Consider the following 19,706-nt stretch of genomic DNA (forward strand, 5'->3'; position numbering starts at 1 on the left):
GGAATGCAAAATGTAGCAAATGTTCTACAGCCTTACTCTCCTTGCCTTTCTAGCAGCAAAGTCATCTATGATATCATCATAAGACAGCTGTTGGGAGACCACATGATTTATGCTAATGACTGAAAGTCCACTGAGACGTTCTTGAGCCATTGTAGATCTCAGGTAGTTTTTAATCAGTTTGAGCTTAGAGAAGCTCCTTTCAGCAGCAGCGAATGTAACAGGTAGAGTGGCAGAGATTCTCAGAGCGACCCACATATTGGGGTAAATTTCCGTCAGCTTCTTCTTGTGCAGGAAAGTCAGGAGCTCAATGTTTGTCATGTTTTTTGATGGCAGATGTGGAAAGTTTTGCATTTCCAATACAAGTTCCCTGCCATCAATATCTGGCTGTCCATCATGACTTAAAGCTGTGCTCAGGGTCTGACAGTGCTCTACCAACTCTTCTTTGGACATGTTGGGAAAGTTGAGGAGCACTCCAAATTTAACAACAACAATATCTTAATAAAAACCTAAAGTAATATTGACAAACTATATATAATTTGAAACCTCATGTTTGTTTTCATGCCAAGAGTTCAAAAGATAACACCAATTCAATTTTATGAGGAAAAAAAGGTCTGAAAATGTTTTAAATATAAAGAAAGATATTATGGATTCTCGATTTGTGATGTGGTTGCGAGCTATAACGCACATATGTGCTCTTTTTATGCATTTATTAGAGGTTGAATTCAAATCAAATACTAAATACTACAATTAAACACACAAACAGCAAGAATAATTACATCTGGTATTCATGCACAAAACTGTATTGAGCACTTCTCTAGTATACAGTAGTTACATTTTCAAAAAATTAATTTTGAAAGTGTTTGTTTTCCAGTAACAGTTAGATGGTAGCAATGTCCTACTAACTACACATTACTAATTTAGCCAATTCAAATAAAAATACCATAAAATAGTGCACAAGTTCAACTAACTGTCATGATAAGCTATTTCAAATTAGCAAACGTTACTAGCATCGATCGTCGAACTAACTGCTAACTTATGCATAATGCAACATAGATAAACAGATACATCATTTACATTTACATTTATGCATTTGGCAGACGCTTTTATCCAAAGCGACTTACAGTGCACTTATTACAGGGACAATCCCCCCGGAACAACCTGGAGTTAAGTGCCTTGCTCAAGGACACAGTGGTGGTGGCCGTGGGGTTAGAACCAGTGACCTTCTGATTAACATCCCTGTGCTTTAGCCACTACGCCACCACCACTCCCACATCACATTTTTTCTTCCCTGGGCACCAGAGGGCTTCGGTATTTTTGACATAATGATAATTTATCTGTGAATTCGGCCATCATTATATATATAATTTTTTAATCTGTAGTATTAAAATTGTATTGTTAAAAAAAAAAAAAAAAAACTTCTTTGGACGCTCAGGCGCCCCAAGGGGTGGGCGGCGCCCCTAGCATTTGCCTATTCCGCCTATGCCACGGGCCGGCCCTGTGAGCCCGCTCTCCGATGCTACCAATCGTCTAGCCATGAGGGCTGTGGGGAGGATGGAGGGTTCCAGTCCAACCCCACGCTCACGGTGGCCCAGGCAAGCATGTCGACCATCTGTGTATCAGCCTCAAGTCTTCCGCATCAGACGCCTGGATGATCTCTGATGCAGCTGCAAATTCATCATCCAGCTCGGCGGGTCCGAGGGTGTAGTCGGACTGGCCGTGAGGGGAGCCGCTCTCAACTCGAGCCCGGACAGAAGTCAACGAGCGTGCCGGGGGCCGGGTGGTTCGTGGGAATTTACCTGAGCCCGCTGCCATCTCCAAATCGCCTCCATCGCCAGCCGGGACATGCTCAATCCCGTGGGAAGAAGGAGTGATGCGGGGGGCAGCTGGAGTGGCATTCCTTTTTGCTAAATTACTTCCTAACTTATAAAGCATAGGGGCAGCTTCGGGCAAAAGTATTATGAGTTTGGTAACAGGGCAAGTAGATTGTTAGCATTTCAGCTGCGAAAAGCACAATCAAGCAGAGTTGTCCATAGAATTAGGTGTCCAAATTCTGGGGAAATGCTATCACAACCCAATGATGTGGCAGAGGCGTTTGCCACTTACTACCAAGAATTGTACAAGGAAGAGAGCTGTCAAAATAAGGGGGAAAAAAACAGAGAACTTTTTCAACTCAATATCTCTTACCAAATTGACTGAGGAGGAAGCCGATCTATTGACACACCCAATTACAAGAGAGGAAATAAAAAACAGCAATTTAAAACTTAAAAATAACAAATCTCCAGGAGTGGATGGCCTCCCAGGTGAATATTATAAAATATTTGAAAAAGAGCTTACACCTCTTTTGGATAAAGTTTATAACTATGCACTTTCAGAGGGGGATCCTCCTCAGTCATGGTCCGAAGCGATTATTAGTGTCATTCATAAAGATAGTAAAGACCCTACTATGTGCACGTCTTATCGCCCCATCAGCCTCCTCGGTGTTGATCTAAAGATACTGACTGCCATCGTTGCAAACAGATTACAAAAATATATAAGAAAACTGGTGAAACCCGATCAGACTGGCTTTATCGCCCATAGACAGGGGACTGATAATGTTCGGAGAGCTTTAAACCTCCAAATAGTGGCACAGAAAAGGAACATCCCATCAATGTTCCTCAGCTTGGATGCTGAGAAGGCGTTTGATCGGGTGGACTGGGGCTTCCTACAACAGATATTGAGGCACATGGGCTTTAGTGAGACGTTTATAAAGTGGGTCCAAACTTTTTATAAAAACCCAAAGTCACGGGTAAGGGTCAATGGGCACTGCTCAAAATTTTTTCAACTGGGACGCGGCACTAGGCAGGGTGAAGTTCTGTCACCCTCACTATTTGCTTTGAGTATAGAGCCGTTAGCCGAACTGATTAGATCCAATCCTCTCATACTGGGAATAAGTGATGAATCAAATGTTCAGCATAAATTGTCAATTTTCACTGACGATATTTTATTATTCCTGGAAAACCCTATCACTTCTGTTCCAGTCTTGCTTCACAGTCTTAAGGAGTATAGTATGATATCAGGTTATAAAATTAATAAAAACAAATCCGACGCCTTAATGATTGTTGGGGCTTGGCCATTGAAGTTGGATAATCTTGTCTCATTCAGACACTCCAAGCAGGGGTTTAGATATCTTGGACTAATTCTTACCCCCAAGACTACGCAGTTGTTCTCATCTAACTATGATAAATTGTTATAGGATATCAGAACTGATTTAAATAGATGGGATGTACTACCGCTTTCTCTTTTGGGTAGAATTGAATGTATAAGAATGAATATTCTTCCAAGATTATTATTTTTGTTTCAAAACCTCCCTGCTGTTATACCACAATCTACTTTCAAATTTCTAGATAAATTAACATCAAAATTTATTTGGCAGAATAAAAGACCAAGAGTGCGCCTTAAAATTTTAATGTCCGCTAAGGAGAATGGGGGCTTAAATCTACCAAATTTCAAATCCTACTATTGGGTTGCCCAAATAAAAGCTATGGTGGCATGGATCATTCGTGATCCGGAGTCACAGTGGGTCTCGATGGAAGAGTATTCTGTGTCAGGAGTCTCTCTCTCTCAACTCCCATTTCTCAACCTGCAATCTCAGAAAAAAATTAAAATTGCAAATGTATGGGTCAAACATACTTTAAAGATTTGGAATAAGGTCCAAAAGCAGTTGAAGGGAGAGACTGCTGTATCTCGAGCTATAACTATTAATGGAAATATTGAGTTCCTTCCATCTTTATCAGACAGCAGCGGCTTTCGGGGATGGGCTGAGAGGGGTCTCCTCACAGTGGATCAATTGTTTGATGGAAATGTAATTAAAACATTTGCCCAATTAAGAGCAAAATTCAAGTTACCCTCCGGTGATTTATATAAGTATTTTCGGATAAGGAGCTATGTAACAAAACATAATGATTGGGAACTGATCAGAAGAGAGCCTACAAATATAGAGAAGCATTTTATTAAGTTGATTCAAAATGGTGGTGTAATGAAAAAACAAATGATACAAAAAATTGCTGATTGACATGTCAGATAATACACAACACATAAAACAACAATGGGAAATGGAGCTGAATGTTACCTTGGATGACGATGTTTGGGTTGACATTTGCTCTGGATGTCATAAAGGTGTGGGCAGTCAGGTTTGGAGGGAGTTTGATTGAAAGACAAACATTTTATTTTTCAGGACTCCGTTAAAATCTTTCCTCACCAAGAGTACTATGAATGACAAATGTTGGAGAAACTGTGGATTGGTTGGTGATCAAGCTCACATCTTTTGGGACTGTCCCATCATACGTAACTTTTGGAAGGACATTAAGGACATTTTGGAAAATCTACTAAAAGTGAACATCTCTTTTGACTCCCAAACATTTTTACTGGATATCTTTCCAGACAATCTTTCTCAAGACCAAGCATTTCTTCTCCATCTCCTCTTAATGACGGCAAGGAAAATGATAACAATCTGTTGGTTAAAACCGGAGCCACCCACCGTTATGCAATGGATACAAAAGATACGTTTATTTAATGGAACGGTTGACAGCACAATTACAATTAAATACCCCAGTTTTTGAAAGAAGATGGGGTCCTGTTATTGACTTTCTGAAATAGGACATAAGCCTATGCCTTAAATTGTGTATGTTGGTGATTGTAAATAATGTATGAAGCCCAGTCTCAGGACAATGTTAATGTCTTCTTTTTGTTTTGTTTTGTTTTGTTTTTTTCTGTTGTTTTGTGTGTGTATACACAATAAAGTAAAAAAATAAATAAAATAATAATGACAAATAATGAAACAATGAAAGAATTATTAAATAATTCAAATCAAATAATTCACATAAGATGATGTTTTGTTAAAAAATATACAAGAAGTGCATGTGTATGCAGCAGAGAAAGATTTTGGCTATTTATTGATGTTAGATGGCCAGATGTAGGGTAAAAGGCTCCCTCTTTTGGAGTAAAGTGCTGCCCTAAGAGGAGCTTTAGATGCTCCGAGCAGCTCTTTGTCTGCTTTGGTGGACAGCAGAAAGGAAGCGCAGCACATGCTGAAGACGTGCGTTCTTTTCCAAGTTGGTTCGCAAAAAAGTGTGAACCCTGGATGCTCTTCCTCCTTAGCCCAGCAGCTGGCGTGTCTTTGGTGAAGCTCGCCGCCACCCTAGTACATGGGTCAACTAGTCCCCCATACTGAGGTAAGTGCTCCACATGTGGTGGTTGTCTCATTAGATTACCCTGTGTGATGTATATTCAGCAAAATGTTTTCCCCGCTGGTAAATGGCATCTCCCTTGGGCAAAGGGCCCTGTGTCCTTGGTAACCATGTTTGTAGTAACGCTTCCCCTTCTCGGGTAGGATCTACCACGGTGCCGCTCTGCACGATGTGCTTCTGTTCTGACCCGGTAAGACTGTGTGATGTTTTCCACATTTAGCCGCTCCCCAAGGTGTAGGGGACTGCTTCATGCCTGCCAGTGTGTTGGGGGTAGTTACACGACAGCTTGCTGAGCTGGATACGAGGCACACAGAGTTCTGCCCGTCTCGCCCTGCCAGTCTGCGTAACTCGGTTCATCTCTTGTGGCATTTTCCATTGGGACCCCTAGTGTCTCATTTGACACAATGTCGAGAGAGTGATAGATAGGGAATGTCTTGGTTACTGATGTAACCTCTATTCCCTGATGGAGGGAACAAGAAATTGTGTCCCTCTTGCCACAACACTGAACTAATTGCCTGAGTGTGCTGTTTGCACTGCCCTCCTTTTATACACGTATGTCTGGGGGAGTGGCATGCAAATTCCACACGCCAATTCTCATTGGCCTTTTCTCAAAGATCAGAGATGTCTGGGCTCCCAGAAGTGAACCCCTAGTGTCAACTCATTCGACACAACGTCTCGTTCCCTCCATCAGGCAATGGAGGTTACAATAGTAACCAAGACAGTATTTTTTTGAGAAAATCAAATCATTGGAGCCTTTTACCCTGTGGAGCCTTTGGCCCAATTGAAGCCTATGTTTGAAATATTTAAAAAATTCAAAAATATTTTGGGGGGATATATTTGATATAATTAACACATTTATTGAAATTACATTGTTTTATATAGGCGTATAAATTGCTTCTCATGATTTCTATGCTGATAATTCTCCCAACATGGGGAATTCTTTATTTATTCACTCATTTTGGTGAGGAAAGTCCCTTAATTTGGGCTTGTTTTTCCAGATCACGTCGCATGTTTCTCTTGTGAGATCTGGCAACAATGCAATAATATCACCCATTCTTAGCACAGAGTACTGTTCATTTAATTCTAACCCGTTACCAATAGCAAAGGAGGCTGTGGAACATCGAAATCATAATGAAAAAATACTGTTTCTGCTCAGAACAAACCGAAATGACAAACATTTCGTTTTTGGTCTCTGATTATACACTCACCTAAAGGATTATTAGGAACACCTGTTCAATTTCTCATTAATGCAATTATCTAATCAACCAATCACATGGCAGTTGCTTCAATGCATTTAGGGGTGTGGTCCTGGTCAAGACAATCTCCTGAACTCCAAACTGAATGTCAGAATGGGAAAGAAATGTGATTTAAGCAATTTTGAGCGTGGCATGGTTGTTGGTGCCAGACGGGCCGGTCTGAGTATTTCACAATCTGCTCAATTACTGGGATTTTCACGCACAACCATTTCTAGGGTTTACAAAGAATGGTGTGAAAAGGAAAAACATCCAGTATGCGGCAGTCCTGTGGGCGAAAATGCCTTGTTGATGCTAGAGGTCAGAGGAGAATGGGCCGACTGATTCAAGCTGATAGAAGAGCAACTTTGCCTGAAATAACCACTCGTTACAACCGAGGTATGCAGCAAAGCATTTGTGAAGCCACAACACGCACAACCTTGAGGCGGATGGGCTACAACAGCAGAAGACCCCACCGGGTACCACTCATCTCCACTACAAATAGGAAAAAGAGGCTACAATTTGCAAGAGCTCACCAAAATTGGACAGTTGAAGACTGGAAAAATGTTGCCTGGTCTGATGAGTCTCGATTTCTGTTGAGACATTCAGATAGTAGAGTCAGAATTTGGCGTAAACAGAATGAGAACATGGATCCATCATGCCTTGTTACCACTGTGCAGGCTGGTGGTGGTGGTGTAATGGTGTGGGGGATGTTTTCTTGGCACACTTTAGGCCCCTTAGTGCCAATTGGGCATCGTTTAAATGCCACGGCCTACCTGAGCATTGTTTCTGACCATGTCCATCCCTTTATGGCCACCATGTACCCATCCTCTGATGGCTACTTCCAGCAGGATAATGTACCATGTCACAAAGCTCGAATCATTTCAAATTGGTTTCCTGAACATGACAATGAGTTCACTGTACTAAAATGGCCCCTACAGTCACCAGATCTCAACCCAATAGAGCATCTTTGGGATGTGGTGGAACGAGAGCTTCGTGCCCTGGATGTGCATCCCACAAATCTCCATCAACTGCAAGATGCTATCCTATCAATATGGGCCAACATTTCTAAAGAATGCTTTCAGCACCTTGTTGAATCAATGCCACGTAGGATTAAGGCAGTTCTGAAGGCGAAAAGGGGTCAAACACAGTATTAGTATGGTGTTCCTAATAATCCTTTAGGTGAGTGTAGACAGGGTTGGGAGGGTTACATTTTAAATGTATTCCACTACAGATTACAGATTTTTAACATATTCTGTTAGATTACTCAAGGTAAGTAATGTATTCTAAATACTTTGGATTACTTTTTCAGCACTGGTAGATTTTTTCACTTGTTTTGACTATGAAAACTCTGCCAGTACAGTAAGACAAAATGTTAAAAATACATTTTCTGAAAAAACTAAATATCTTATGCTGTGTTGTTTCTAAAACAAGTTAAATCAAATTGATATTGTTTTAAGGATTTTTGGGTATTTTTTCAGGAAAACAATAAAAAGATTATTATCAAGAATCTGATTTTTGCCCTAATATCAAAGGTCTTACTAGAAAAAAAGAAATAATGATCCAACGTGAATTTTCTTGATAAAAAATATGATCATGCCTGGTAACTTGTGCATGTAAAATTGTTAAAAATTGCATTCTAGCTTAGCATAAAGCTGACAATTTACACAAGTTTTATTTCTGTTTCTTCTGCTCCAACCTTTCTTCAAACTTACTTCTCTGTCTGCTCGAATTTAACACATCATAAGAAAGTGTTTCACCGCTGTTCAAATGCACTTTGGATCGCATAATTTATTTGGATATATTTTTCCATCTGAAAGGACTAAATATTAAATGAAACAAATGACAATAAAATACAAAGTAATATCTTCAGTAATTTAAATATTTTTGATTGTCAATTACTTAAAAATAATTTGTAGTGGTATACAGACACTTAAAATTAGTATTTTCAAAATGTAATTTCTTTACATATATACTGATATTACCCAAATCTGGTTATAGATTAATAATAATAGTTAGGAAGAAATCACATCTTATTTCTTTTTAAAATAAGATATTCAGATCTTGGAGTAGACGGAAATGGATCTCAACATTTTAAACATAACTCACAGTGATGGTGACAATCAAAAAACACATCGGATAAAAAATAAGCTTTGATAGTGATTAAAACACAACAACCAACAGCATAAATAAAAGGAGCGAACAGTAAAAAAAAACAAAAAAAACAAAATCAGTAACACTGCAATTTGCATAATGTATTCATGCCACAGTGCATGCTGGGTGCCACTGAACGGGGTGCACTACATGCGCCAGAACTGACGCGTTCAGTCATGAACACCATTTTACAAGCCAGAGCACCGTCCACAAGACGCTAAATGGAAGGTCTATGCACTAAAATGGAAGGTTTTCACTGACTGGTGTCTCTCACGTAGTAAGGACCCAGTAAATTGCCCCATACATGAAATTCTAATATTTCTTCAAGAGCGATTAGACACAGGACTCACCCTGTCAACGCTCAAAGTGTATGTGGCAACTATAGCTGTGTATCACGCACATGAAGCCGGCACCTCTATAGGCAAGCTTGATTTAATCATAAAGTTCCTAAAAGGAGCAAGACGATTAAACCCGCCTCGGCCAGCTACAATCCCGACTTGGGTCCTAACTTTAGTCCTAAAAGCTCTCGCAGGGCCCTCTTTCGAGCTTTTGGACTCTGTTAATTTGCGCATGCTTTCCGTTAAAACCACACTACTGGCTCTGGCCTCAGTAAAACGGGTCGGTGACCTACATGCGTTATCAGTCGACAATTCTTGTCTGGAGTTTGGCCCCGGCCTTTCAAGACCCACTGTCAAACCCAGGAAAGGCTATGTACCCAAGTTTCTGACCACACCCTTCAAAGCGCAGGCGGTTCACCTCCAGGCATTCTTCCCTCCCCCATTTAATTTGGATGAGGAACAATCATTGCATTTGTTATGCCCTGTGCGGGCGCTACATACATACAGTCCAGACTGTCTGATCAGCTCTTTATATGCTATGGAGGACGCACAAAAGGAATGTCCATCTCCAAGCAAAGACTTTCTCACTGGATTGTCGATGTAATTACACTGGCTTAAGAATTGCAGGGTCAGACTTGCCCAGTTGGTGTTAAAGCACACTCAACTAGAGGCATGGCCTCCTCATGGGCATGGACGAATGGTGTGTCCTTACAAGACATATGTTTTGCAGCGGGATGGTCCTCACAAAACAGGTTCGCAAGGTTTTACAACCTAGACGTAACGTCTCTTTCTTCACAAGTCCTCTCTGTTTAGAGCACTTGCTATTCATTGGCTATATATATATAAATGTATATATATATATATATATATATATATATATATATATATATATATATATATATATATATATATATATATATATATATACACATATAGATAGATAGATAGATAGATAGATAGATAGATAGATAGATAGATAGATAGATAGATAGATATTTACTTATGCCCCCTTTTTAAGTACGGGCTCTGCATCATTTACACAACCGCCTGCATTCAGGCTGTTGTAATTCCATAAGTCACAAGCACTTCATTATAAATAAACTCCCTTCCCGGCCAAGTTCATAAGGAGTAATTCATACTATATGGCTATAGCTCATATATTCTTTATGAGTGCTCTCCTCCTGGCCATCATGAGGATCACTCACTGCGGCATACTCATGTCGGTCATCGTCCCATAAGACTGTGCCGCCATGTTTCCTCTTTAGGAAGTTATGTCATGTAGTGCGGCGTGATGTTATTCTGTTTCCCTATATGCGTTAGTAACGCAATGTCAAGTGGACTGAAGTCGTAAGGGAACGTCTCGGTTACGTACGTAACCTTGGTTCCCTGAGACGAAGGGAACGAGACATTGCGAACGCTAGCCGCACCACAAGACTCAGAGTTCTTGAGGCACGAGCAATGCGCTCCTTGTTCTCAGTCAGAAATTCAGAGGAAATGGTGTCTGTGCACCTGTTTTATAGTGGTCCATTCGAAACGAGCAGTCAGTTTCGCACCAAAACAGTTGGGGCTCAAACACCATAACCAATATTAGAATATTGGCCTTATTGTAGAGATTTTTCAAGTAGGTTGTGTATGAAGGCACTCCCCATATGCGTTAGTAACGTAATGTCTCGTTCCCTTCGTCTCTTGACGTTCTCCTGATTTATATCTTTTATTTCAGCTGAATAGTTTTTCTTTGTTTTATAAGTAACTACTTATCCAACACCAACTTATGAAAACTGAGTTTTCTCAAGATCAGTCCAGGGCAGTTATTTTAACTCTACATTTTAAGTTATGATAACTTTAAAACACAATTATTTTTAACAGTTCATAAATTCTTGTATGGTTTAATTGAAAGGTTGAATTGAAGGTTGTCGAATCCCTGACCTTTGATGAAAGTGAAATCACATTCTGTATTCATTCTCGCAGGAATCCAGATCATTCTGGTTAACAAGTCAGTTCACAAACCAGTTGAAGTTAGGCAAACAATGCACAAGCAGGCAGAAATCCTTCTGTGTGCCTCAAGAGGGTGTTAAAAGACTGTAAGAAACATGTGATGGTCCAACCCAAAGAACAAAATACAAAGAAAACGGTTCACAGTAATCTGTGTTTGGCAGGATAACGGACCTCTCGGTAGATTATTTATTTGCCTAGATAAGAGAAAAAGAGATCTGTGCGAAGATGCTTCTCAGATGCTGTCATATTCAAAAATTACTCTGGATTTTGATCATCGGAGAACCTGTTTTAAGTAAGATTTTAGTTTTTTTAGTTGTTGTTATTAGTGCATGTCACTAATAATTATTTTATTTGTTTTAGCAAGTCTAAATAAACAAGATTTAGTCCTATGTCATCTAACTTAATGTTACGTATTGCTCTATTCCATTTGAACTCAATTCACATCAGATATGAAGTAATGAACTAGCCAGTAATGTGAGAGACTTGCTTGTAGATTTTGTCTGTTGTCAATATATTATCTAATCACACAATATTTTATTTTTATAGGTGACAATGTGCAGAAAGCAGTGAATAGTGAAGCTAAATTCACTCCTCTCTCTGGATCTGTTCCTGCCAGTACCATCAGCATTTTATGGAAACACAGAGACAATGCTGGAATTGTTGTCAAAGTCATTGAATGGGACAGCAGTGAAGGCAGCACTGAAATTCCCAATGCAAAATTCAAATCCCACGCAAGTCTGGACAAAAACACTGGAGAACTTACATTGCAAAATCTACAGCTCAAACACTCTGGAGTTTATTATACTGAAATCAACAGTAAAGAGCAAAGACGAAATTTCCTTTTGACTGTTCTCGGTGAGTGAATGTAGATTATTAAAATACTCACACATACTGTAGGATCCTGAACACACACTTATAACGAAAAGGCAATTTAAATATTAAAATCAGTGCATTTATGAATAATATTGCTATTGCCAATGTATTAATAGTATTGTTGCTGTTTGCTTTACAAAAATGATAATGTGGCAATATCATAGTTCTGAATGATTACCATATATATATATATATATATATATATATATATATATATATATATATATACTATAGATATAACATTACAGTATTATTTTTTATAATATTATATAATAAACAATTTATTGGATCAGAATACTGTGTGTGTGTGTGTGTTTCACAGAGCCTGTTCACAAACCTCATATTACAAAAGAGTGCTCAAGAGATCCTCCTGTATGTCACATGACCTGTGAGGGTGATGTCACTTCTGAAAGCACAATCACCTGGAAGAATTCTGCAGGACAAACGCTGAATGGACAAGATCAGAATACAAGATTAACCGTGACCAACAGCAGTAACCCAGACACCTACTACACCTGCACGCTCCAGAACGCAGTGAGCGAAGAGACCAGTGATCCAGTCCATGAGAGAGATCTGTTTACTGGTAAGACAGCAGTACAAAATTATTTATCAGAGAGGATAAGACATTGATTTATAATGTTTATGATCCATGTGCTACAGTTAAATGTTATGTTACGTTACATTATGTTTGTTTTGTTCACTTGAATCTGGCAATAAACAAAAAGTTTTAGGATTTTGCTAAATATAAAGCATCAAAACTTTTATATTTACAAACTTGAATTGTTCATAATATACTGTAATATGTAATGGGAATTCTTTTATTCAAATAAAAAGAAGCATTATAGCAGACTTTTGACTGCAGATCACATTAATATTCCTTGCTATGCCACATTAGAGCCTCTATTTGGGGTGTATCAAATGTAAATTTACGTTAATGAAACTGCTGATCACTTCTAACAATGATATCCTCAACCCTGTTCCTGGAGGCCCCCCAAAACTGCACATTCTGTATATCTGCCTTTTCTGACAAACCTAATTCATGTCTTGAAGGCTCAACTAACAAGCTGATGAGTTGAATCAGGTGTGTTTGATTAGAGAGATATCCAAAATGTGTAGTGTCAGGGGGCCTCCAGGAACAGGATTGAGAACCACTGCTCTAGATTATGCCATAATTCAATATTGAGTTCATGTAAGAGGATGTTTAAACATTTAAATGTGTGGGGCTTGGGTAGCTCAGCGAGTGACTTCAGCCAGGTCTCCTAATCAACCAAATTGGCCCGGTTGCTAGGGAGGGTAGATTCACATATGGTAACCTCCTCGTGGTCGCGATTAAGTGGTTCTCGCTCACAATGGGGCACGTGGTTAGTTGTGCGTGGATCACGGAGAGTAGCATGAGTCTCCACATGCTGGGAGTCTCCGCGGTGTCATGCACAACGAGCCACGTGATGAGATGCACTGATTGACTGTCTCAGAAACAAAGGCAACTGAGACTTGTCCTCCACCACCAGGATTGAGGTGAGTAACTGCGCCACCACAAGGACCTAGTAAGTAGTGGGAATTGGGTATTTAAAATGGGAAGAAATGAGAATTATAAAAATAAATCTATATAAAAAAATAGTTTAAATGTGTGCCAGGAATTAATTTGTTTATAGACATAATGTTTCATTTTTTATTTATTTATTTATTTTTAGATTCAAAGGTAGGAATTGCCTTTGGGATTGTAACTGGTCTGCTTGTGATCATCCTTCTAACTGTTATCCTCATTCATGGTAGGACTCCTGTTGTGTTTTTTGATCCTTTAAAATATGTTTGATCTTTTGAAGGTTGTTTTACTTGTATCTGTGTTTATTATTTGCTCAAAAATGTAATTGCAATTAAAACATATTTGATATATAGTTATTGTTATTATTAGTTTAAGAAGTTTTTTGTTTTTATTGAGAGTGCTAACTTTATTGTTGTTCTATAGTTCGTAATGCTGTTTGCCGTGGAAGACACAAGAATTACAGGGTATGTGCATTTTCTCAAGTAATTTGTGGCAAATTTTCTCTCTGTGGAATGTCAAGGATATTCTATATTAAAGGCTTATGTTTGTTTGAAAATGTTCTTAGTTCTGTTTCCTTCAGCAATGCTGAATATATTTGGGAAATCAATTCCACAGAATTCTGCAGATTTTGTGTCAGCTTTTCTTTTGAACATCTTGTTCCTGCATGTAAACTGCAAATAATATTTGGTCACTTTGGGTGTTTTCATCATAACTGTTCCTATATTGTGTATTTTAGCACAACTGCAATGCTGTATTGATCACCATCCAGGACCTGAACTATCCGTTTTAGCAAGTACATCACACAATTTGCATTGTAATGTTGTTTTATTTCCACAGAAATGACAGCCACCCAGTTCACCCATTTGGCTGCTTGAGTCCCATCAGATGCAATCCACATGTGGATCTTCTTGAGTGCTCATCTCCCTGCTCATCGGACTCTAAATGCTAGCATTACTAAAGACACTGGACCTCTCCATTTTAACGGCACAATCGCTTTGACTGTTGTTTAATTTTTACATTTCTGTCTTCAGGGCCAATTTAAGGATAAGACTAACAGTGTTATAATGGTGTGTAGAATTGAATATTAGTTTATTTTATTTTAACTTCACTTAACCAGGCAAGAACAAGATTGCTTACAATAATTACTTGCCAAGAAGATAATTGTCTTCTTGACTGTGTTGGTCTAACCTTGGAAGTCATAGAGTGTAAATAAATATTGAGTTTGTTATGTTTTATGTGTTTGTTCATGTGTTTCATGTCATGTGATTTCATGTTTCCCTCCATGTTCATGTGTCTTGCATTCATTGGTTAATTGTCTTATTACTTTGCAATCAGTTCTGTCTTATCATTGGCTAACTTGATTGTCTTGTTACCCTTGTCCATGTATTTAAGCCTCGTGTTTGCCATTATCCATTGTCAGATGTTGTTTGGTAGGCAAGGCATAGGGTTTTTGGAGTTCATGTTTTGAAATAAAACTGCTCTTTGGTTCATCAGGCATCATCATCTCTTTGTCCGCCTGTTGCTAGCCATCGTTACAATTTTATAATAAGAAAGCATCAAAGACATTTTTCTGACAATAAAATCTGAACTGTTAAAGTTCAAACTTTAAAAACTGTATAATAATGAATGAATCAAATTCAGGCAATGAATGAAGACAGGCTGAATGTAGTGGTGACACATTTGGTATGGTGTTTTAAGTTTATATTTAAACTCATAAAACTGTGAAACCAAGCATGTAGGGTAAACTGGGCTTGTTGTCACAAGGGCTATTTGATCTATATAATATCTTCCTTAAGCAGTGGATTTGTATGTTGGTTTCATATATGGTCCAAAACTGTTATAAAATAGATTTTTTATTTATATATATATATTAGGGCTGTCGATTTAACGCGTTAATTCAGTGTGATTAATTTGACTAAAAATAACGTGTTAAAAGAATTAATGCAATTAATCGCAATGCCCCCTGACTGTAATATATAAGATTCCTGAGAAATGCAAGTTTGTAGTACCACCTGTTTACTCCAGAGAGCAGTTAAGTGAAACTTCAGCTGTGTGGTAACATGCAGTTTATACACTGAAGAAAAACACCCTTGAGCAGCAGAACAACACAAACATGCGATACGTTCTTGCGTTCAAAACACTTGATGGAGCGCAAATCCGAACTAAGGTATCTCAAGATGTGTTCTAAGTATTAAACTATATTTAACTTGACACAGTGACCTAAACATTTTATGTTTATGAAGCAACACACCCAAGATGCTACACAAGCATGTCTGACGCAGGTGTAAATTGATGGGTCCTTAAACAAGCCCTCATAATAAATCTCCAACTGATTGACAAATTCACTTGTGAAATGGATTGCTGTGAACTGTATGCCAACGATTTACTTATGTTCTTAACTTATGTGAATCTGTCACCTGTATGGAAAACTGAAAAGAACATTAAATTTTTTCTTGAAAATGTATTATTTAAATTGTTGATTATTAGGTATTCTCTTTTTTTTTTTTTACTATGCATGACCTCATTTGCATATATTTTCCATATAGCATATTGCCATCCAGCACATATACTGTAGGTAACATTAGTAAAAACACAATAGAGCTGCATAGTCCTAAAACACAGAAGAGGATTAGTATTTTCTCTCTGTTTTTGAATGCTAAATAAGGACAAGTTTTAAATGTGAGCTTCTACATTTGACTAATGTACAACTGTTGCAACCTAAACTTGTTAGCAACGTAATTTACAAAGTATATTCCAAAAAGATTTATGCATTTAAATTTCACAATATGTTTTCAAATAGAATTAAGTAATCTTTAACCTAATAAAACTTTCAAATGGAAATATTTTATTAATTTAATTTTGTTAACAAATTTAATTTGGAATTTTGTTATGAAATTTAAATGCATTAATATCATACAAATAGGCTAAATTATATATATATATATATATATATATATATATATATATATATAATGAAGTAGTATATTGAGGAGAATATGTTGACAGTCCAGTGTGAGATTATAGCTGAATAAAGTGCAGTGCTAATTATTGATCCTGATAGATCAAGTGTTCAACAGTCTGATTGCTTGGGGGAAAAAGCTATCATGTAGTCGGCTGGTGCGGGTCCTGATGCTGCGATACCGCCTGCCTGATGGTAGCAGTGAGAACAGACCATGACTCGGGTGGCTGGAGTCTCTGATGATCCTCTGAGCTTTTTTCACACAACGCCTGGTATATATGTCCTGGAGGGAGGGAAGCTCACCTCCGATGATGTTCCTGGCAGTTCGCACCACACTTTGCAGGGCTTTGCAGTTGTGCGCGGTGCTATTGCCGTACCAGGCGGTGATGCAGCCAGTCAGGATGCTCTCTACAGTGCTGGTGTAGAACCGTGTGAGGATGTGGTGGTTCATTCCAATCTTCCTCAGCCATCTCAGGAAGAAGAGGCGTTGGTGAGCCTTCTTCACAACGGCCTCAGTGTGGACGGACCATGTGAGTTCCTCAGTAATGTGGACACCGAGGAACTTGAAGCTGTTGACTCTCTCCACCGGTGCTCCATTGATGGTGATGGGGCTGTGTTCTCCATCTTTCTTCCTGAAGTCCACAACAAGCTCCTTGGTTTTACTGACGTTGAGGGAGAGGTTGTGCTCTTGACACCAGCGTGTCAGAGTGTGCACCTCCTCTCTGTAGGCTCTTTCATCATTGTCAGTGATCAGACCTACCACCGTCGTATTGTCAGCAAACTTAATGATGGCATTGGAGCTATGTGTTGCCACACAGTCATGTGTGTACAGGGAATACAGGAGTGGGCTGAGAACACAGCCCTGCGGGGCTCCAGTGTTGAGGGTCAGTGATGAGGAGGTGTTGCTGCCCATTCTAACCACCTGACATCTGCCTGACAGGAAATCCAGGATCCAGCTGCACAGCGAGCTGTTTAAGCCCAGAGCCCGGAGTTTCTCATCAAGCTTGGAGGGCACTATGGTGTTGAATGCTGAGCTGTAGTCTACAAACAGCATTCTCACATATGTGTTCCTTTTTTCCAGATGGGAGAGAGCAGTGTGTATTGTAGATGCAATGGCATCATCGGTGGAGCGGTTGTTGCGGTAGGCAAACTGCAATGGGTCCAAAGAGGGTGGCAGAACAGAGCAGATGTGATCTCTGATTAACCTCTCAAAGCATTTGCTGATGATGGGGGTCAGAGCAACAGGACGCCAGTCATTTAAGCAAGTGATTATAGCTTGCTTCGGAACAGGCACAATGGTTGATGTTTTTAAGCATGTGGGGACCACAGACAGGGAGAGGGACAGATTGAAAATGTCCGTAAAAACACCAGCCAGTTGGTTCGCGCACGCTCTGATGACGTGGCCCGGAATGCCGTCTGGACCCGCGGCTTTACGGATGTTCACCTGTCGGAATGATCGGGTTACATCCACAACAGAGACGGAGAGTGAATCAACCTCTGTAGCGTCAGCCGCGAGTGCTCTCTCCGCGAGGGTGGTGGTGTTGTCCTCAAAACGAGCATAAAATGTATTAAGTTCGTCCGGGAGAGATGCAGCGGTGTTCAAGGCAGAGACTTTATTCCGTTTGTAGTCCGTGATTGTGTTAATTCCCTGCGACATACTTCTGGAGTCAGTGGTGTTGAACTGACCTTCAAGTTTGTGCCTATACTGGCGTTTGGCTGTACTGATAGTGTTATGGAGGGCATAACTGGCTTGTTTACGCTCCTCCGTGTTAGAAGAATTAAAAGCGGAGGTCCGCGCAATGAGTGCAGCGCGAACATCGCCGTTAACCCATGGTTTCTGGTTGGGGTATATCCATATAGTTTTGGTCGGAACAACGTCCTCTACGCACTTCCTGATGAAACACGTTACGCTGTCAGCGTAAACCTCGATGTCGTCATCAGAGGCGGACTGGAACATCTCCCAGTCTGCGTGATCAAAACAGTCTTGTAGCGCAGAGTCTGATTGGTCCGACCAGCACTGGATCGTTCTGAGGGTGGGTGCTTCCCGTTTCAGCTTCTGCCTGTAAGCAGGTAGAAGTAGAATGGAAGAATGGTCCGATTTGCCAAATGGGGGGCGGGGGAGGGATTTGTAGCCTTCCCGGAAAGGAGAGTAACAATGATCTAAAACCCGGTCCCCTCGTGTGTTGAACTTTATGTGTTGGTGGTATTTTGGAGTGATTGTTTTGAAGTTGGCTTTGTTAAAGTCCCCGGCAACAATGAACGCAGCCTCAGGGTGCGCGGTTTCCTGCTCACTTATACACCCATACAGTTCCCTGAGTGCTCGGTCTGTATCGGCTTGTGGGGGGATGTACACAGCTGTGATGATGACCGCTGTGAATTCCCTCAGCAGCCAGAATGGTCGACACAGAAGCATGAGATATTCCAGATCAGGAGAGCAGAAAGACTTGATTAAATGTACGTTCCTCTGATCACACCATGATTTGTTGATCATAAAACATACACCACCACCTCTGCTTTTACCTGAGAGGTCTTTCGCTCTGTCCGCTCGGTGCACGGAGAAGCCCGTGATCTCTTTCCTCGTTGGAAAGACATCCACGCTCTCAGCTCGCAGAGCTTGTTGTCCAGAGACTGAACATTTGCCAGTAGTATACTGGGTAGCGGGGGTTGATTTGCACGACGTCTTACTCTGATGAGAACGCTGGCTCGTTTTCCTCTTTTCCTTCTGCGTTTACGCGGCCGAGCAGCCCAGACAAAGGGCTCCACCGGCGTGTTTGTAAACAGCGGGTCGGCATTAAGGAATTTGAAGTCCGGTTTTCGATGTGTAATTGTAGAACCTATGTCCAAAAGCGTTTGTCTGTTGTAAACAATAAGGCAGACAACATCCAAGACAAAAAAACAAAGAACTGTAAACAAAACAAACAATAAACCACAGTGTTGTAACAGAGCTCGAAACGCAGCAGCCATACTCGGCGCCATCTTGAGACGATCTCTTCTTCAAAGAAGCTTTACAGAAAATCATGCATTAACAGAAAATGAAACTGTAATGTCTATAAAGTCTTAGAGTCATCATTGTGTAGTTTGATTAAATATGATTGTAAATTGTGTATAAAAAGAAATAATTAAATAATAATTGTATTTAGAACCCCAGTGAGGAAGCTGAAAACGACTGTGTTGAGGAGCACAAAACTCCAGAAGATACTGTAAGAAAAATAACTAGGCTCACTGTGGAGCCCAGTTCTCCTCTGGCTAAACCACATGAATAGAATGCCAATATTACATAATTATGTGTAGTGCATGTCATGGTTTAAAATTTGTAAACTAATTAATTGTAAAGGGCCAGTGTTTAAAGAAATATTTTGTATGAACTAAAAAATGTATGACTAATGT

The 19,706-nt window shown here is 39.8% G+C and overlaps 1 protein-coding gene across 1 annotated transcript; it reads left to right on the forward strand.

Moving 5' to 3' along the window:
• The first annotated feature begins 11,093 nt into the window (after window positions 1-11,093).
• LOC127651378 (T-lymphocyte surface antigen Ly-9-like) lies at window positions 11,094-15,765 on the forward strand. The gene is made up of 6 exons (XM_052137157.1): window positions 11,094-11,236; window positions 11,491-11,799; window positions 12,140-12,400; window positions 13,509-13,586; window positions 13,784-13,824; window positions 14,198-15,765. The coding sequence occupies exons 1-6, from the start codon at window positions 11,170-11,172 to the stop codon at window positions 14,201-14,203; spliced, it is 762 nt and encodes a 253-aa protein (XP_051993117.1). The 5' UTR covers window positions 11,094-11,169; the 3' UTR covers window positions 14,204-15,765.
• Window positions 15,766-19,706: the final 3,941 nt, after the last annotated feature.

Source organism: Xyrauchen texanus, chromosome 11 (genome assembly GCF_025860055.1).
Source record: "Xyrauchen texanus isolate HMW12.3.18 chromosome 11, RBS_HiC_50CHRs, whole genome shotgun sequence".
NCBI lineage: Eukaryota > Metazoa > Chordata > Actinopteri > Cypriniformes > Catostomidae > Xyrauchen > Xyrauchen texanus.